Source organism: Malus domestica, chromosome 12 (genome assembly GCF_042453785.1).
Source record: "Malus domestica chromosome 12, GDT2T_hap1".
Taxonomy (NCBI): Eukaryota; Viridiplantae; Streptophyta; class Magnoliopsida; order Rosales; family Rosaceae; genus Malus; species Malus domestica.
This window is the reverse complement of record NC_091672.1, coordinates 2653803-2675200: the sequence shown is the minus strand read 5'-3', so window position 1 is coordinate 2675200 and position 21398 is coordinate 2653803. Positions and strand designations below refer to the sequence as shown.

Here is a 21398-nt window from a genome sequence, read left to right as displayed (position 1 = left end):
CATCCTTTCTCTGCTTCAATGATTGCTCAACTCTTTGTTGACAATATTTTTAAGCTCCATGGTATGCCTACTTCTATAGTTAGTCATCGAGATCCTATTTTCATGAGTAAATTCTGGAAGGAATTCTTCACTTTACAAGGCTCTGCACTCTGTTATAGTTCAGGGTATCACCCTCAAACCAATGGCCAAACTGAAGTGATGAATCGCTGTCTGGAAACATATCTCAGATGTTTTTGCAGTTTGCAACCAAAGAAATGGGCCTTGTAGCTATCGTAGGCAAAATGGAGTTTTAATACCGAATATCATACTGCTACAAAGTTGACACCCTATGAGATTGTGTATGGTCAAACCCCTCCACTTCTTCCATCTTATGAACCTGGTACTACAAAGGTAGAATCTGTAGAGCAATGTTTGTTGGAAAGGAATCGGATGTTGTCCCTACTCAAAACCAATCTAGAAGCAGCCCAATGTCGAATGAAGATTCAGTATGATAAGAAGCACAAAGAAAGGAGTTTTGAAGTAGGTGATTGGGTGTATTTGCGCTTAGTACCTTATTTGCATAAGTCCCTGGCTTCTCATTCATTCCAGAAGTTGCAGCCTCACTTTTATGGACCTTTTGAGATTCTGGCACGGATTGGGACAGTGGCATACAAACTGAAGTTTCCTGACAGCTCTAAATTACGCCCAGTATTTCATGTCTCCTGCTTAAAGAAGCATTTGGGTAGCCAAGTTACTCCCACAATGCCCTTACCTGTCATCACTGAAGCTGGAATTCTGCAGGATGTTCCAATTGCAATTTTGGAAAGGAGAATGGTGAAGAAAGGACAAGGAGCTGTCACTGAAGTGTTGGTGCAATGGCCAAATCATTCACCAGAGGATGCTACTTGGGAGCCTTATGCGGAATTGAAGACTAAATTCCCCGAAATTGTCAATTTCTGATATGCTAATGCGCTTGTTTCTGTTCTGTGTTAGTAGGTTTTCAAGGGGGGTATTGTTAGGGTGCTGTTAGAATGCCAAATGGCAGCAGCTAATTGTGACAGATGTAAGGTTGTGATAAAGGAATTAGTTGATGAGGTTGAGTTGTTAAGATTGTTAGAAGTTGTTGGAGGGTAGCTTAAGGAGTAAGCTAGCAAGTGACTATAAATAGTAGTTGTTGTAATAATTGAAGGATGATGTCATATTTCTCTTAATAATACTAGTTACAGTACAATTGTGAAGACGTAAAGTAGGTGTATCGTATCACAGTTTTTTTACAATCAGAAGGGAGCTAAAGTCTATAATTTACAAAATCATTGATAACCACTACGATAAAACTTCAAGTATACGTACTGCAACTATCGAAACATAACTCTACTGCATCATGTCACGCAACAAAATATTCAAACAGACAGAACACGAAATTAAAGCTATTCAACACAAAATAAGCCGAAGACATATATAATTTCATAGTAACATAAAAGCGTGACAAAATACACAACAAATTTATAGAAAATATAAATGAAAAAAAGTGCGTGCCTTAGGAAAGCATTACTTATTGTAGAGCATACGTTGCTTTTAGATATTCTACAATTTCTGCACTTTCGAACATTTCCACCCCCGTATTTGGATCTTCTAAGTAAGGAGCCTGTCAAAATGTTAAGATTGAGACTGTCAAGTTACTAATTCACGGCATGTCAAATGGAGATGAAATCTTTCATTCTCTTACGATAAAACCACAGCTTCAGGAATTCATTGTAGATTATTGAAAGTACCTGAAAACGTCCGGTTTTCTCAAACAGTATTTGTCGTTTTGGACTGCCACGAGCACAGCTGAAAAGAGTATTCATAATCTCTCAGTAATATACTTTACATCGTTGTACACAAAAACAGAAACAGATGACATTGAAAGGAAGGCTAAATTGGTTCTTCCAAAAGATGATGGGTCGCTTTGCATCAGAAAAACCTTGAAACAGGCGATAATCCTTTACAACACAATGGAAAAATAATGCTCCATACCCGAGTTCAGAAACAACAGAGATATATTCAGAGAGACGTGGATAATAAAAAAATAAAAACCCTACGAGATTGAGAAAGTGGAAATATTAGAAAAATTAAATTTTCAGAAAAATGTTCAAAATTGATGCCAAAATGTAGCATCAAAGAGATAGAAACATGTTAGATAAATATGAATCATATACACGAGCACACACATGCAGAATCATAATACCATGTAACAATAAATCGCATCTTCCCAATACACAACCTTGGAACGACACAACTGTAAAAGTACATACATTAACATAGATATGACACTGGGACACAAAATACCACAAATTTATGGGGCTTGGATTAGAGTTCTTATGTTCATCTAATGTTTTTGCTTGTGAGTGTATCTGCACACGCGTGCATATTCAATCGCATTCCTATCAAAAACATTGTGTATGTACAAATGAAGCTTTGCTACTATGGTCTTATAATATTCTTCATGTGCACCAGAGATAGTTTTATCAATATTGTAAGACTTCCTATACAAGAGCCAAAACCAATGCTATCATCACACAACCGCCAACGAAAAAGATAGTTCACAAGTAAAAAGTTCACTTAGAATTGTGTGCTACTTGATGAATTATGAAAATTAATAATAACACAAGACCTAAACATAATTATTGTTACTCATATTTACCTGCGATATATGTGAGGCAGTTCTAACTCTACAAGTACTTCACGCACAAGTTTGCAAAAAGGAGATCCCTGAAACAGACAAAAATTTCAAACTACAACTTGGCCTGTGTGTGATGTATCAGTATATATATGTATATAAGAAACCAAAATTCATATATAAACATGGTAGCAACACATGCATATATTTAAAAAAAAAAAATCAAGGCATATCTATCATGTATAATAAGGACCTCAAATAAGTTAGGATATAAAGTACAGAGCATGACAGTCTAACCTCGTATGCCCATACTAAAAGTGGTTTGGGTGGTAGTTTTGATGGAGAATAGCGAGAACCCTGAACGGAATTATCGAACAAGAGATTGATCAATTAAGTTTGTAAAACAAATTACATATAATGGCGAAAATCTAACATGGGCTTTCAATGTGGGCAAACTTTAGTGTTTGATGCATCGTGCAGTTAATGAACTAGGCATATTCTAGGAGGACACACACCCCCTACACACAACGAATCAAAAGAAAGAGGTTGTGAAAAGAATTACACACTTAAAGAATTCAAACAAGCTAACCTTTCCCGCACGACCAATCATTGCAAAGCCTGCAGTCAAAGTCTGCAATCGAGAGTTGAAATAAATAAATAACTAAAAACAACAATTTTACAACCAGAATAATTAATTAAAAATATACTTTCTAAAGATAAAAAGAAAATTTGAGACGAGTCAAATGCTAACCGTTAACAAACCAAGTGACAATGCAAGAGGAACAGTTCCATCACCTGCACAAACATTTGGGGGACCGGGGGTAAGAAATTTTAAAAAGAATTTGGTGTTAAATGGTTGGCATGAATGAATAATATAGTTAGTAGAAGCTCTTATTCAAGAAAGTGTAGCTTCTGTAAAAAGCAAAGAAATAAAAAGAGAAAATGCATCGCGATATAGAAGCATAATTTGTAGAGCCTAGGTATACTGCTTCCATAACAAATAGTTACCATAAACTTAACGTATAAAAATGTACCCAAACGTCATAGTGCAGTTGTATTATGTATCTATCCCCTATCATGTCTGCATACACTGTAAGATGAAGGTAATACAATAAACATAATGAAATAACGTGATTGTAGCAAGATGAGTGTGACCACACGCACCATATTTCCCAACCAAGTACTTGATTATGTCATCTGATTCATACATTGAAACTCCAGTGTTTGGATCCACCTGCGACCAAACACAAAAATTGCAATGTAGCTGCCACTCAAAGCCATTGTGATATGATAATGAGATGAAACTAAGGTATATGTAACAACAGGCATAAAAACAAAACTAGTGAATGATGCGGAGAAGTAAAAACTATGAGAGCTATTAATATTTCGTTGTGTGTGAAAGATTCTTATCATCATAGCCGAGGAGAAACTTAAGTGTTAGCTTTGTGTTTTTCAAATGTTCTTTAGTTGACGGAATCATTTAGCTATATTTTCAAAAGGTTCTAATGTTTATATATAGCACTTATTATCTATTAGGTTTCCTTTTTTATTCTAAATATCTGCAAATTCCCTTCTCTTGGAAATTTGCCTATGAGATTCTTAAACAAAAAGTCTTCAAAACAGCACTAAATCGTCCAAACATAGCTAAAATTTTACACCTCCAGGAATGGCCACAGGTTCGTAATGACACAATGGCAACAAGCAATAATCTCAAAAGTGAGTACACGAAAAATTGGAGAGTTTTGCTATAGATATTTCATGAAAGACAGAGAAAGCAACTTGATCCATCTTATTGCTAATACATTGGAGCTGCTAAGCACTACATTAATACTTTAAAAATTCTGCTTTCTTTTTAATCAAATTATAAAGTCTACCATTATTAAGGATTATTTACATTACATCCCTCTCAAGGACAAACGCCCCCCTGACTGCGATGATAAAAAGGAAAACAATAATTTAAAGAGTACAGTATCTAACCATGTAAGGGAACTGCTGTTTTCCGCCCATCTCAGCAACCTTGCGACGAAAGTTTGGACCACCTTGTGGGCAAGGATAAAACAGAACATCGAGGTCCAATACTGCAACAATTTCCCTAACCTATACATACATAAAATGTCAATTCATAAATAAAGAAAGAACATGTAACGGTATTCATCAAAATACATAATAATCAATTGAAAAGCACATTGATGACCTTAAGAGCCATTGATGCACATATTTAATCAAAATCTTGACAATTAGAGGATCCCTTAATTGGCCAGGTAGCAATGAAGCTCAAAAAGTGTTTATCTTGGATGAAACAGAATGTCAATAGCCTGATCCCAAATTACACTACTCAATATCAATATGGCTAAAACTAAATGCCTAAAAGCAACCTAAACACCTAACCTATTCGTAACCACAGATTTCAACATTATACCCATCACAGAATGATGATGCACTGGATTAAATGGGACAGTGCAGTAATGATATCATGTGTATGGACTCAAGTCATACAGAGAATACTACGGAAAAAAATAAAAAAGGACCTTTCATATGGATACGGGAAGTGAATTTCACACACCCTTTTTAGCCTCTTACACACCCTTGTTTAATCCTAGCCACTGATTCCGTTTGATTCATTCAACCATGGCCATAAATAAAGAGAGGTGCGTGAGAAAACTAAAAAGGGTGTGTGAAAATCACTTCCCTATATATACAACAACAACAACAAATCCTTTTCCCACTAAGTGGGGTCGGCTATATGAATCCTAGAACGCCATTGCGCTCGGTCCTATGTCATGTCCTCCGTTAGATCCAAGTACTCTAAGTCTTTTCTTAGGGTCTCTTCCAAAGTTTTCCTAGGTCTTCCTCTACCCCTTTGGCCCTGAACCTCTGTTCCGTAGTCACATCTTCGAACCGAAGCGTCAGTAGGCCTTCTTTGCACATGTCCAAACCACCGTAACCGATTTTCTCTCATCTTTCCTTCAACTTCAGCTACTCCTACTTTACCTCGGATATCCTCATTCACAATCTTCTCCTTTCTCGTGTGCCCACACATCCCACGAAGCATCCCACGAAGCATCCTTATCTCCGCTACACCCATTTTGTGTAAGTGTTGATGCTTCACCGCCCAACATTTTGTGCCATACAACATCGCTGGCCTTATTACCGTCCTATAAAATTTTCCCTTGAGCTTCAGTGACCTACGACGATCACACAACACGCCGGATGCACTCTTACACTTCATCCATCCAGCTTGTATTCTATGGTTGAGATCTCCATCTAATTCTCCGTTCTCTTGCAAGATAGATCCTAGGTAGCGAAAACGGTCGCTTTTTGTGATCGTCGCTAGATTGCTCCGGTCATTAATGTGGATAAGTATATAAATGGATAGAGATAGGAAAGCAAACACTAGATGTACGTGGTTCATCCATATTGGCTACGTCCACGAAATAGAGGAGTTCTCATTAATTGTGAAGGGTTTACACAAGTACATAGGTTCAAGCTCTCTTTTAGTGAGTACAAGTGAATGATTTAGTACAAATGACATTAGGAAATATTGTGGGAGAATGATCTCGTAATCACGAAACTTCTAAGTTCCGGAGTATGGTATCGTCTTGACTTGCCTTATCTGTCTCGTAGGTAGATGTGGCATCTTCTCTGGAAGTACTCTTCCTCCATCCAGGGGTGGTATCTTTAACTGGTGGAGATGCACAAGGTAATGTATCAATTTCACTTGAAGCTTACTTGTAGTTTCATGCTTGGTCAAGCGCGATACAAACCATGTAGTAGGAGTCCTCCAAGTCGCCGAGCTAGGGGATCTGCTGAAAGAGGTGACAGACAAGGTAAGCAATCAGAGCTCCAAGCAATCAGTCCCAGATCAGAACTTTGATTTCGAGTTCCGGCTGATTGTTCACATTCTCCCTATCTTGCAGGCAGCATGAAGGATAAAGAGAAGAAAAATGAGAAGAGATGATATGGGATACTTTTGCTTTTGAAGAAGTAACTTTCCACAGGCTTATTCTTGAACTGGGCTGGAGGGTGTTCTGGTTTCCTCCAGAGTATAAGGCCGACTGAAGAATTTGAGGGTCAAAACAAGTCCATCAAATCTATAGTACGTTCGACCCTGCTGATATGGGATACTTTTGCTTTTGACAGAGTAGTGGATGTATCGGCACGTGTGCTGTTACGCTTGTCTCCACATGCTTCCTTGTATCCTTCTCACTTGCCCTATATGTTCCTCAGGCAGATGCGGTATCTTCCCTGGAAGCATAAGATGTTGAAGATGAGTACTCGAGAGCAATGTCAGGTAAGTAATCAAGTAAGGGGTTCCAGGCAGTCAGTTCCTAACTGGAAGCTTGATTCCAAGTGCTGACTCATTGCTCTCTTTCTCCTTGTCTTGTAGGTAAGAACAAGGCCAAAGGAAAAGACAGGGAAAAAACATGATATGGGATACTCTTGCTTTTAACCCTGATGATATGAGATATTCTTGCTCTAGTATAGCTTGTTTGTAAAGGTATTATCGGGGGGAAAGAAAGCTGAATATTTCGAAAGGCTTCTTTGGGAGTGCCCTCTCAGATATGAGGAAGGGTTGAGCATTTTTGCAGGTCTGCCTGTCTGTTGGGGATGGAGGTCAACATATATAGGAGTCTCCCTAACAACAAGTAGTAATGCTATTCCTTTACCCTTCTTGGTCATAACACGGTAGTGGGAGCTGCCAGCTTCACATGTTTTAACTTTGTCAGAGCACTTTGAAAAAGTGGTCTATAGTATCTAGAAAGCTGATGTTGCGTGTAAAGATTACAGACAAGCTTTATCCAAGGAGATCCGGCTCTTGAAGTTGGGAAAGTGGTGCCTCTTCAGTTTTCGAACAAGCAATCCTGTCGGAGATCTGGCTTTCGAGGTTCGAAGAACGATGCCTTTTCGATTTTTGAGAAAGCCATCCTGCTAGGGGTCTGGCTCTCGAGATTCGAAGAGCGGTGTCTCTTCGATTTTTGAGAAAGTAATCATGTTGGGAGTCTGGCTCTCGAGATTCGGAGGGCGGTGCCTCTTCGATTTTGGAGCAAGCAATCTTGTTGGGAGTGTTTTCTCGAATGTGAGAAAAGGTTGGGCATGTTTGCTAGTCTATCTTGCCACGAAGCACAGAGGTTGACACACAGGGACTTTCCAATTATCCAGCAGTGGTACTGTTCCTTTACCCTTGTGGGTAATAATATGGTAGCTAGACCTTCAAAATTTATGTGTCTAAACTTTGTTAGTGCTGTTTCTTTGCTATTCTTTTACCCTTCTTGGTTAGAGCGGTGTAATGGGAGCTGCAAGCTTCACGTGTCTCAACTTTGTCAGAGAACTTTGGCAAAGTTATCTGTGGTTCCCATGAGCTAATGTTGCGTGTGGGAAGTGGGTGATTGAACAGTAAGATTCATGTGCTTTCTACTTCACCAGAAATCTTCGACATAATGCCCATAATTTCCGCAAAGCTGACAGGTGCTGACAAGGCTGGAAAAGTAGGTGCCTCTTCGATTTCTGAGATCGGCCCTCGTGGTCTCTGAGCAGCCCAGCTTTTGAGAAAGCAAGCGCCTCTTCGATTTCTGAAATCGGCCTTCGTGGTCTTTGAGCAGCCCAACTTTTGAGAAAGCAAACGTCTCGTGGTCTCTGAGCAGCCCAGCTTTTGAGAAAGCAAACGCCTCTTCGATTTCTGAAGCTCCGTCGAGTGCAGATTTTTATAGAGGCTGGCATTAAGTTCCAAAGCACACTTGAATCTCCACCAGTAGAAGCTCCATTCTTGCACTTCTAAGATCTTGATTTGTCCGACCTCTTCTCTCTTCAACACCTTTGAAAATGTCTAGCCCCTCCGACCGTCGTTTTGACTTGAACCTTGTTGAAGAGGCAGCCACGCCTTCTCCAGACAACATATGGCGCCCATCCTTCGTCTCCCCTACTGGTCCTCTTACTGTTGGGGATTCCGTGATAAAGAATGATATGACCGCTGCGGTAGTGGCCAGGAACCTTCTCACTCCCAAAGATAGCAGACTACTTTCCAAACGGTCTGATGAGTTGGCTGTTAAGGATTCTCTGGCTCTCAGTGTTCAGTGTGCAGGTTCTGTGTCTAACATGGCCCAACGCCTATTTGCTCGAACCCGCCAAGTTGAATCATTGGCGGCTGAAGTGATGAGTCTCAAACAGAAGATTAGAGGGCTCAAGCATGAGAATAAACAGTTGCACCGGCTCGCACATGACTATGCTACAAACATGAAGAGGAAGCTTGACCAGATGAAGGAATCTGATGGTCAGGTTTTACTTGATCATCAGAGATTTGTGGGTTTGTTCCAAAGGCATTTATTGCCTTCGTCTTCTGGGGCTGTACCGCGTAATGAAGCTCCAAATGATCAACCTCTGCTGCCTCCTCCTTCTAGGGTTCTGTCCAGTACTGAGGCTCCAAATGATCCCCCTCCCGTGCCAGCTCTTTCTGGGGCTCTACCGACTGCTGAGACTTCTCCTAAGCAACCTTTGTGAAGGCTCCCTCTTGTTTGTTTATTTTGACTCATGTATATGTACATATTTGTGACTTATCGGGGATATCAATAAATAGCTTTCCTTCATTTCAACGTATTGTGTTGAATACACCAAAGCCTTCTTCGCTAAGTTCTCTGAATTTTCTTTTGTTGAAGCTTGTATGTTGAAGCTTTGTGAGTGGAGCATGTAGGTTGAGGTAGTATTCCCTTAATTTCCCGAGTGAGGAAAACTTCTCGGTTGGAGACTTGGAAAATCCAAGTCACTGAGTGGGATCGGCTATATGAATCTTTGAACGCCATTGTGCTCGGTCCTATGTCATGTCCTCCGTTAGATCCAAGTACTCTAAGTCTTTTCTTAGAGTTTCTTCCAAAGTTTTCCTAGGTCTTCCTCTACCCCTTCGGCTCTGAACCTCTGTCCCATAGTCGCATCTTCTAATCGGAGCGTCAGTAGGCCTTCTTTGCACATGTCCAAACCACCGTAACCGATTTTCTCTCATCTTTCCTTCAATTTCGGCTACTCCTACTTTACCCCGGATATCCTCATTCCTAATCTTATCCTTTCTTGTGTGCCCACACATCCAACAAAGCATCCTCATCTCCGCTACACCCATTTTGTGTACATGTTGATGCTTCACCGCCCAACATTCTGTGCCATACAGCATCGCCGGCCTTATTGCCGTCCTATAAAATTTTCCCTTGAGCTTCAGTGGCATACGGCGGTCACACAACACGCCGGATGCACTCTTCCACTTCATCCATCCAGCTTGTATTCTATGGTTGAGATCTCCATCTAATTCTCCGTTCTTTTGCAAGATAGATCCTAGGTAACGAAAACGATCGCTCTTTGGTATTTCTTGATCTCCGATCCTCACCCCTAACTCGTTTTGGCCTCCATTTGCACTGAACTTGCACTCCATATATTCTGTCTTTGATCGGCTTAGGCGAAGACCTTTAGATTCCAACACTTCTCTCCAAAGGTTAAGCTTTGCATTTACCCCTTCCTGAGTTTCATCTACCAACACTATATCGTCTGCGAAAAGCATACACCAAGGAATATCATCTTGAATATGTCATGTTAACTCATCCATTACCAACGCAAAAAGGTAAGGACTTAAGGATGAGCCTTGATGTAATCCTACAGTTATGGGAAAGCTTTCGGTTTGTCCTACATGAGTTCTTACGGCAGTCTTTGCTCCTTCATACATATCCTTTATAACTTGGATATATGCTACTCGTACTCCTTTCTTCTCTAAAATCCTCCAAAGAATGTATCTTGGGACCCTATCATACGCTTTTTCCAAATCTATAAAGACCATGTGTAAATCCTTTTTCCCATCTCTATATCTTTCCATCAATCTTCGTAAGAGATAGATTGCCTCCATGGTTGAGCGCCCTGGCATGAACCCGAATTGGTTGTCCGAAACCCGTGTCTCTTGCCTCAATCTATGCTCAATGACTCTCTTCCAGAGCTTCATTGTATGACTCATTAGCTTAATACCCCTATAGTTCATGCAATTTTGTACGTCGCCCTTATTCTTGTAGATAGGCACCAAAGTGCTCGTTCGCCACTCATTTGGCATCTTCTTCGTTTTCAAAATCCTATTGAAAAGGTCAGTGAGCCATGTTATACCTGTCCTTCCCAAAACTTTCCACACTTCGATTGGTATATCGTCTGGGCCTACTGCTTTTCTATGCTTCATCTTCTTCAAAGCTACAACCACTTCTTCCTTCCGGATTCGACGATAAAAAGAGTAGTTTCTACACTCTTCTGAGTTACTCAACTCCCCTAAAGAAGCACTCCTTTCATGTCCTTCATTGAAAAGATTATGAAAATAACCTCTCCATCTATCTTTAACCGCGTTCTCTGTAGCAAGAACCTTTCCATCCTCATCCTTGATGCACCTCACTTGGTTTAGGTCTCTTGTCTTCTTTTCCCTTGCTCTAGCTAGTTTATAGATATCCAACTCTCCTTCTTTGGTATCTAGTCGCTTATACATATCGTCATAAGCCGCTAACTTAGCTTCTCTCACAGCTTTCTTCGCCTCTTGCTTCGCTTTTCTATACCTTTCACCATTTTCATCGGTCCTATCCTTGTATAAGGCTTTACAACATTCCTTCTTAGCCTTCACCTTTGTTTGTACCTCCTCATTCCACCACCAAGATTCCTTTTGGTGTGGGGCAAAGCCCTTAGACTCTCCTAACACCTCTTTTGCTACTTTTCGAATACAACTAGCCATGGAATCCCACATTTGGCTAACTTCCCCCTCTCTATCCCACACACACTGGGTGATTACTTTCTCTTTGAAAATGACTTGTTTTTCTTCTTTTAGATTCCACCATCTAGTCCTTGGGCACTTCCAAGTCTTGTTCTTTTTTCTCACTCTTTTGATATGTACATCCATCACCAACAAGCGATGTTGATTAGCCACGCTCTATCCTGGTATAACTTTGCAATCCTTACAAGTTATACGATCCCCTTTCCTCATTAGAAGAAAATCTATTTGTGTTTTTGACGACCCACTCTTGTAGGTGATCACATGTTCTTCTCTCTTCTTAAAGAAGGTGTTGGCTAAGAAGAGATCATATACAACAACAACAACAACAAAGCCTTTTCCCACTAAGTGGGGTCGGCTATATGAATCCTAGAACGCCATTGCGCTCGGTTTTGTGTCATGTCCTCCGTTAGATCCAAGTACTCTAAGCCTTTTCTTAGAGTCTCTTCCAAAGTTTTCCTAGGTCTTCCTCTACCCCTTCGGCCCTGAACCTCTGTCCCGTAGTCACATCTTCGAACCGGAGCGTCAGTCGGCCTTCTTTGCACATGTCCAAATCACCGGAACCGATTTTCTCTCATCTTTCCTTCAATTTCGGCTACTCCTACTTTACCTCGGATATCCTCATTCTCAATCTTATCCTTTCTCGTGTGCCCACACATCCCACGAAGCATCCTCATCTCTGCTACACCCATTTTGTGTACGTGTTGATGTTTCACCGCCCAACATTCTGTGCCATACAACATCGCTGGCCTTATTGCCATCTTATAAAATTTTCCCTTGAGCTTCAGTGGCCTACGACGGTCACACAACATGCTGGATGCACTCTTACACTTCATCCATCCAGCTCGTATTCTATGGTTGAGATCTCCATCTAATTCTCCGTTCTCTTGTAAGATAGATCCTAGGTAGCGAAAACGGTCACTTTTTGTGATCTTCGCTAAATTGCTCCGGTCATTAGTGTGGATAAGTATATAAATGGATAGAGATAGGAAAGCAAACACAAGATGTACGTGGTTCACCCAGATTGGCTACGTCCACGGAATAGAAGAGTTCTCATTAATTGTGAAGGGTTTACACAAGTACTTAGGTTCAAGCTCTCCTTTAGTGAGTACAAGTGAATGATTTAGTACAAATGACATTAGAGTACAAATGACATTAGGAAATATTGTGGGAGAATGATCTCGTAATCACGAAACTTCTAAGTATCGGAGTGTGGTATCATCTTGACTTGCCTTATCTGTCTCATAGGTAGATGTGCCAGCTTCTCTGGAAGTACTCGTCCTCCATCCAGGGGTGGTATCTTTAACTGGTGGAGATGCACAAGGTAATGTATCAATTTCACTTGAAGCTTACTTGTAGTTTCAGGCTTGGTCAAGCGCGATACAAACCATGTAGTAGGAGTCCCCCAAGTCGCCGAGCTAGGGGATTTGCTGAAAGAGGTGACAGACAAGGTAAGCAATCAGAGCTCCGGCTGATTGTTCACCTTCTCCCCATTTTGCAGCAGCATGAAGGATAAAGAGAAGAAAAATGAGAAGAGATGATATGGGATACTTTTGCTTTTGAAGAAGTAACTTTCCACAGGCTTATTCTTGAACTGAGCTGGAGGGTTTTCTGGTTTCCTCCAGAGTATAAGGCCGACTGAAGAATTTGAGGGTCAAAACAAGTCCATCAAATTTAGAGTACGTTCGACCCTGCTGATATGGGATACTTTTGCTTTTGACAGAGTAATGGATGGATCGGCACGTGTGCTGTTACGCTTGTCTCCACATGCTTCCTTGTATCCTTCGCACTTGCCCTATCTGTTCCTCAAGCAGATGCGGTATCTTCCCTGGCAACATAAGATGTTGAAGATGAGTACTCGAGAGCAATGTCAGGTAAGTAATCAGGTAAGGGGTTCCAGGCTGTCAGTTCCTGGCTGGGAGCTTGATTTCAAGTGCTGACTGATTGCTCACTTTCTCCTTGTCTTGCAGGTAAAAACAAGGCCAAAGGAAAAGACAGGGAAAAAGCATGATATGGGATACTCTTGCTTTTAACCCTGATGATATGAGATATTCTTGCTCTAGTATAGCTTGTTTGCAGAGGTATTATCGGGGGGAAAGAAAGCTGAATATTTTGAAAGGCTTCGTTGGGAGTGCCCTCTCAGATATGAGGAAGGGTTGAGCATTTTTGCAGGTCTGCCTGTCCGTTGGGGATGGAGGTCGACATATATAGGAGTCTCCCTAACAACAAGTAGTAATGCTATTCCTTTACCCTGCTTGGTCATAGCACGGTAGTGGGAGCTGCCAGCTTCACATGTTTTAACTCTGTCAGACCACTTTGAAAAAGTGGTATGTGGTATCTGGCTCTCGAGATTCGGAGAACAATCCTTCTTCGATTTTTAAGAAAGCAATCATGGTGGGGGTCTGGCTCTCGAGATTCGGGGAGCAGTGTCTCTTTGATTTTTGAGAAAGTAATCATGTTGAGAGTCTGGCTCTCGAGATTCGGAAGGCGGTGCCTCTTCGATTTTGGAGTAACCAATCTTGTTGGGAGTGTTTTCTCGGATGTGAGTAAAGGTTGGGCATGTTTGCTAGTCTACCTTGCCACGAAGCACGGAGGTTGACACACAGGGACTTTCCAATTATCCAGCAGTGGTACTGTTCCTTTACCCTTGTGGGTAATAATATGGTAGCTAGACCTTCAAAATTTATGTGTCTAAACTTTGTTAGTGCTGTTTCTTTGCTATTCTTTTACCTTTCTTGGTCAGAGCGATGTAGTGGGAGCTGCAAGCTTCACGTGCTCAACTTTGGCAGAGACTTTGACAAAGTTATCTGTGGTACCCATGAGCTATTGTTGCGTGTGGGAAGTGGGTGATTGAACAGTAAGATTCATGTGCTTTCTACTTCACCAGAAGTCTTCGACAGAATGCCCATAATTTCCGCAAAGCTGAGTGTGCGTGTGACAGGTGCTGACAAGGCTAGAAAAGACGGTGCCTCTTCGATTTCTGAGATCGGCCCTCGTGGTCTCTGAGCAGCCCAGCTTTTGAGAAAGTGAGCGCCTCTTCGATTGATTCGGAGAACGATGCCTCTTCGATTTTTGAGAAAGCAATCATGCTGGGGGTCTGGCTCTCGAGATTCGGGGAGCAGTGTCTCTTCGATTTTTGAGAAAGTAATCATGTTGGGAGTCTGGCTCTCGAGATTCGGAGGGCGGTGCCTCTTCGATTTTGGAGCAAGCAATCTTGTTGGGAGTGTTTTCTCGAATGTGAGTAAAGGTTGGGCATGTTTGCTAGTCTACCTTGCCACGAAGCACAGAGGTTGACACACAGGGACTTTCCAATTATCCAGCAATGGTACTGTTCCTTTACCCTTTCTTCGATTTTTGAGAAAGTAGTCATGTTGGGAGTCTGGCTCTCGAGATTCGGAGGACGGTGCCTCTTCGATTTTGGAGCAAGCAATCTTATTGGGAGTGTTTTCTCGAATGTGAGTAAAGGTTGGGCATGTTTGCTAGTCTACCTTGCCACGAGGCACAGAGGTTGACACACAGGGACTTTCCAATTATCCAACAGTGGTACTGTTCATTTACCCTTGTGGGTAATAATATGGTAGCTAGACCTTCAAAATTTATGGGTCTAAACTTTGTTAGTTCTGTTTCTTTGCTATTCTTTTACCCTTCTTGGTCAGAGCGATGTAGTGGGAGCTGCAAGCTTCACGTGCTCAACTTTGGCAGAGAACTTTGGCAAAGTTATCTGTGGTACCCATGAGCTATTGCTGCGTGTGGGAAGTGGGTGATTGGACAGTAAGATTCATGTGTTTTCTACTTCCCCAGAAGTCTTCGACAGAATACCCATAATTTCCGCAAAGCTGAGTGTGCGTGTGACAGGTGCTGACAAGGCTGGAAAAGTAGGTGCCTCTTCGATTTCTAAGATCGGCCCTCGTGGTCTCTGAGGAGCCCAGCTTTTGAGGAAGCGAGCTTCTCTTCGATTTCTGAGATCGGCTTTCGTGGTCTTTGAGCAGCCCAACTTTTGAGAAAGCAAACACCTCTTCGATTTATGAGATCAACCCTCGTGGTTTCTAAGCAGCCCAGCTTTTGAGAAAGCAAACGCCTCTTCGATTTCTGAGCAGGCGCCTCTTCGATGTCTGAAGCTCCGTCGAGTGCAGCTTTTTATAGGGGCTGGCATTAAGTTCCAAAGCACACTTGAATCTCCACCAGTAGAAGCTCCATTCTTGCACTTCTAAGATCTTGATTTGTCTGACCTCTTCTCTCTTCAATACCTTTGAAAATGTCTGGCCCCTCCGACCGTCGTTTTGACTTGAACCTTGTTGAAGAGGCAGCCCCGCCTTCTCCAGACAACATATGGCGCCCATCCTTCGTCTCCCCTACTGGTCCTCTTACCGTTGGGGATTCCGTGATGAAGAATGATATGACCGCTGCGGTGGTGGCCAGGAACCTTCTCACTCCCAAAGATAACAGACTACTTTCCAAACGGTCTGATGAGTTAGCTGTTAAGGATTCACTGGCTCTCAGTGTTCAGTGTGCAGGTTCTGTGTCTAATATGGCCCAACGCCTATTTGCTCGAACCCGCCAAGTTGAATCATTGGCGGCTGAAGTGATGAGTCTCAAACAGGAGATTAGAGGGCTCAAGCATGAGAATAAACAGTTGCACCGGCTCGCACATGACTATGCTACAAACATGAAGAGGAAGCTTGACCAGATGAAGGAAACTGATGGTCAGGTTTTACTTGATCATCAGAGATTTGTGGGTTTGTTCCAAAGGCATTTATTGCCTTCGTCTTCTGGGGCTGTACCGCGTAATGAAGCTCCAAATGATCAACCTCTGATGCCTCCTCCTTCTAGGGTTCTGTCCAGTACTGAGGCTCCGAATGATCCCCCTCCGATGCCTTCTCTTTCTGGGGCTCTACCGACTGCTGAGACTTCTCCTAAGCAACCTTTGTGAAGGCTCCATCTTGTTTGTTTATTTTGACTCATGTATATGTACATATTTGTAGCTTATCGGGGATATCAATAAATAAGTTTTCCTTCATTTCAACGTATTGTGTTAAATACACCAAAGCCTTCTTCGCTAAGTTCTTTGAATTTTCTTTTGTTGAAGCTTGTATGTTGAAGCTTTCTGAGTGGAGCATGTAGGTTGGGGTAGTGTTCCCTTAATTTTTCGAGTGAGGAAAACTTCTCGGTTGGAGACTTGGAAAATCCAAGTCACTGAGTGGGATCGGCTATATGAATCTTAGAACGCCATTGTGCTCGGTCCTGTGTCATGTCCTTCGTTAGATCCAAGTACTCTAAGTCTTTTCTTAGAGTCTCTTCCAAAGTTTTCCTAGGTCTTCCTCTACCCCTTCGGCCCTGAACCTCTGTCCCATAGTCGCATCTTCTAATCGGAGCGTCAGTAGGCCTTCTTTGCACATGTCCAAACCACCGTAACCGATTTTCTCTCATCTTTCCTTCAATTTCGGCTACTCCTACTTTACCCCGGATATCCTCATTCCTAATCTTATCCTTTCTCGTGTGCCCACACATCCAACGAAGCATCCTCATCTCCGCTACACCCATTTTGTGTACGTGTTGATGCTTCACCGCCCAACATTCTGTGCCATACAGCATCGCCGGCCTTATTGCCATCTTATAAAATTTTCCCTTGAGCTTCAGTGGCATACGACGGTCACACAACACGCCAGATGCACTCTTCCACTTCATCCATCCAGCTTGTATTCTATGGTTGAGATCTCCATCTAATTCTCCGTTCTTTTGCAAGATAGATCCTAGGTAACGAAAACGGTCGCTCTTTGGTATTTCTTGATCTCCGATCCTCACCCCTAACTCGTTTTGGCCTCCATCTGCACTGAACTTGCACTCCATATATTCTGTCTTTGATCGGCTTAGGCGATGCCATTGCAAAATCCAAGATAGCTTCCCCATCCTCGTTTCTCTCCCCAAAACCATGGCCACCATGAAAACCTCCATAGTTGCCTGTCTCCCTGCCCACGTGTCCATTTAAATCTCCTCCTATAAATAACTTCTCCGTCTGAGCAATTCCTTGCACCAAGTCTCCAAGGTCTTCCCAAAATTTCTCCTTCGAACTCATATCCAACCCTACTTGAGGTGCGTACGCACTAATCACATTGATAAGTTCTTGTCCTATTACAATCATGATTGCCATGATTCTATCTCCTACCCTCTTGACATCTACAACATCTTGTGTCAAGGTCTTGTCCACGATGATGCCAACACCGTTTCTCGTTCTATTTGTGCCCGAGTACCAAAGTTTAAACCCTGAGTTTTCTAGATCCTTTGCCTTAAGACCAACCCACTTAGTTTCTTGTAGGCACATAATATTTATCCTTCTCCTCACCATAACTTCCACTACTTCCATAGATTTTCCCGTTAAGGTTCCTATATTCCACGTTCCTAAACGCATTCTACTCTCCTGAACTCTACCCTTCTGTCCTAGCTTCTTCACCCTCCCCCGTCTAATGGAATCAAAGTACTTCTTTTGTGTGTCCCGTGTAAAGTTGATAGGTGCATATGCTCCCAAACAACTTTGAGTGGAGTCGTTCGAAAAGAAGTTTCTATGGCCCCCTTGCTCATTTAACACTGCATCCGAGTGCCTATGGAGATACAGCGACCCTTGCTCACTTATCACTGTGCTCGGGCCACACAGCGCGCCACTTACGGGTGACGCCCTAGCTTTAGCGCGATTTCGTTCTGAATTCATTTTCATAAGGATTCGACGTAACTGTGGAGTGCCGGCTGTCGACTACCTGACGCCCTCCCCCTCCTCCTTTACCCGGGCTTGGAACCGGCCATGTAAGATAAACTTACATAGGCGGAGTTTCACTTCCCTATATATATATATATATATATATATATATATATATATATATGCTTTTATATTTATAAACTACATGGAAATTTCAGGGGTTGAAGTTACCTTCCGGCAGAATGGACACCTGTGCATTATCCAACAGAAAAAAAAAATACATGCAGTCAGTTTTAGAGTGGTATGGATAAAACTCGGGGGGACTAGAAATTTTACCAAAAAGAATTAAATTACAGAAACAATACAATGGGATGAAAATACAGTACCCTTCAAACTCATATATCTCAATAGGCTTCGCCGGACGGGGGCCTACTTTTGAAGTCTCTTTGACCTTAGAATCTGTTACATGAAAATTGGACAGAAAAAAAAATGAAACCTCTTACACTCGGATACTTGAAGTTATCAGATCTCTTGGTTACTGTTCAAAAAACTGTATTAAAACAAACCAAAAATTCGTATTCACAACGACAGCAAGATGATTGATGCCAAAAACAACTTTCATATTACGGAAAAATCATGATGGCCAACATAGGAAAACTTCTTCATAACTTAAAAATAGTTACTTTTAGTTCTGATTAGACTCAACATACACTAATACCAGCCGTTTAAGAACAATTTCTTAAATCATCTTCATTTAATTTTACAAGGGCATGCCATAAATCATATCAACTCAAACTAACACGTACCATTAAACTCGAGAGCATACTGGTCCGAAGGAATATCATTTTTCGGAACGAAAGAGAAAGAATATCTGCCAATGTACAACCAAAACAGGAAAGCAGAAAGAAAAAATGAAGTCAGAAACTGTTTTTTGCTAGCACTATACTGGAATTTGGTACTTAAAATACTCAGTGTAGTTTATTATAACATATCTAATTCAAAATTTCAGCTTAGTGGTGCATTAGCATAGTTTGAAAAAACGCGCAATATATATGGCGCTATATATCCCGTCACGTAAGAGATTTTGCAGTATAACACAAAATATCACGATAGTCTAAAAAAATGTTCGATTTTTATGCGATATTCAGCAATATACCACACCAAATACCTCGTGATCGTATTGCTACGACAATCACCACATCCATCCATTCAACGAAAATGACTATAGTACGAGTTTATTATGCATTAATGTGAAATTATTATTAAATTATATGTGTTTTGTTGCAAGTATCAAATAGCTTACTATACATTTGTCGAGACTAGGAGTTTATCATATATATTTATCAATACTATTTTACGCCATACAAGTCTCAAATAGCTTATTGCATAGCGAAACCGCTCACAAGAAGCGATTTCAAACTAAGCTAAACAGCACAAATTTACATGGTAAACAAACCCAAGTGCAAATAAAGCAACAATCTTTAAATTACTGAACAAAAAAATTAATTTAACGAAAAATTTAAAAAAAAAATTAAAATTTGATTACCCAGAAACGAAAACGCCAGTCCCCAACCGGAAGAACAAGGCAAGAGCAGCCCCTAAGACGTCCCAAACTTTGTCAGGCCTGACGCCGAACCGCTTCGGCTCCGGCGGCTTGAAATTGGGCGGAGGAGCAAATGTTAACGGCGGCGATGAAGGTTCTGGTTTGGTTTGAACAGAAGCTGAAGTTTGGGGGGTCTCAGAGGACTCTGTAGTAGCTCTAATAGTACAGAATTTTCTTTTGGGTATTGTGGGGGATAAAAAAGGCGGGAAAATTGAACTGGGAATTAGGTTTAGAGCTTTGGCCATGGCTTTTGGGGGTTTTTGGGGGAAGGGGGGGGTTTGGAATTGGAGAGATTGAGTTGAGAATTACGAAGTATGTGACTGTGAATCAATTCACCTTTGGTGAACACTGGAGAGAGACAAGTACCTGCACTTGCTAGATTTCCAAACCAAATGATTGGTTGGAACTTGGAACTGAGGGATGATGGGCTCAAGCTATAATTTTATGTTTTGGAATGCCTATTGGAAACACTTGGTCATGAACTTATGGAATTCTATACTTTTAATGAGAATTGTTCACATTATTTATCATTATATGTCTTTAGAAACCCAATAAAATATGAGATTGTTTATGATCCGTTTGGAAGTACTTTTAAAATAATTGAAAGTGTTTTTAGAGAAGAAAAAAAATTTGGATTCTAAAAGCACTTGAAAGTGTTTCCTACAAGATGTACATAACTTGTGCTTCTTCGAAAAAGTACCTTAAGTGCTTTTCCAAGATTCACTTGAGTTTTTATTAAGGATTGGTTCTAAAAACATTTTTGTCAAAAACGCTTTCAATCATTTTAAAACCATTTCAAACGAGCCTTTAGTCGTTCAACTGTATAAAATCAGATGGTCGAAATTGATAAAGCATTACATTATGAACAGTCTGTCTATTTGTTTCAGTTGATTACATAAACAACCTTAATTATAACTGATTCTTTACAAAAATAACTTTTATTGAATAAAAGATCTTAATTTAAATTATTCTGATCATGAACACGAAATTCAGTAAATCGACCACGAAGTATTTTAACAAGAAATTCATTCCCAATTTTGTGAAACCAAACATTGTTGTTTAAAATAAGTTTTCTTTTTTTAAGGTTTTAAACATGTGATTGGGTGGCAACAATGCAAAACAAGCAGCCGACAGTGTACCTGTCAAGTTCAGTCATATGCCAATTCATAAATGAATTTTCTCAAACTCATTGAGACAATTGTGAAACTAACTTTTCAATACAAGGGGCAATTAGACATATTACAATTTCAACCATGCATTTCCAATTATAATAAAAAGATAAATTGAATTAATAAATTTGAGTTTTCTTTGCTTGTGGTGGAGATATTTTTTTCAGTATGTTCAAAACACGGAATGAAACATTATAATTATTATATAGTTGGTGGAAATTTTATTTAAGTGTCCCTTCCTAATGTATGATGATATATGGTGTTCCACTCCGTGTTTCTGACACACTAAAAATTTATCCTCTCCTTGTGTTGGATGTGAAGTTAATACTGTTTGGTTTAGGTCGTTGCACCACCTCCTTTAGTTTGGAAGTTATTGCTTTCTGTGTTGTCGAGGGATTATTTTTCTAGTAATGCTTGTCTGTTAGAGACACAAATTAACATACTTACTATTATACCTTTAAATACAGGTAGGCCTTGTAGACGATGGTAAGTTATTTCTATTAGAGATTGTGTTAGCAAGTATGTTGTTTTTG

At 40.9% G+C, this 21398-nt stretch overlaps 1 protein-coding gene across 1 annotated transcript; it reads right to left on the bottom strand.

The window, feature by feature from the left end:
- Nucleotides 1-1421: 1421 nt before the first annotated feature.
- LOC103423192 (uncharacterized) lies at nt 1422-20193 on the bottom strand. The gene is made up of 12 exons (XM_008361264.4): nt 19640-20193; nt 18900-18964; nt 18480-18552; nt 18325-18343; nt 4616-4735; nt 3803-3872; nt 3390-3433; nt 3228-3269; nt 2936-2995; nt 2663-2730; nt 1752-1809; nt 1422-1624 (listed from the first exon to the last, which is right to left on the bottom strand). The coding sequence occupies exons 1-12, from the start codon at nt 19939-19941 to the stop codon at nt 1532-1534; spliced, it is 1014 nt and encodes a 337-aa protein (XP_008359486.1). The 5' UTR covers nt 19942-20193; the 3' UTR covers nt 1422-1531.
- Nucleotides 20194-21398: the final 1205 nt, after the last annotated feature.

What these genes read in the sequence shown, in the direction of transcription:
- LOC103423192 (XM_008361264.4), bottom strand. Translation starts at nt 19,941, where the DNA reads ATGGCCAAAGCTCTAAACCTAATTCCCAGTTCAATTTTCCCGCCTTTT. An exon ending in GTACTTGGTTGGGAAATATG is followed by an intron (nt 3,434 to 3,802) that starts GTGCGTGTGGTC and finishes ATGTTTGTGCAG; the next exon opens with GTGATGGAACTGTTCCTCTT. An exon ending in AGAAAACCGGACGTTTTCAG is followed by an intron (nt 1,625 to 1,751) that starts GTACTTTCAATA and finishes ACATTTTGACAG; the next exon opens with GCTCCTTACTTAGAAGATCC.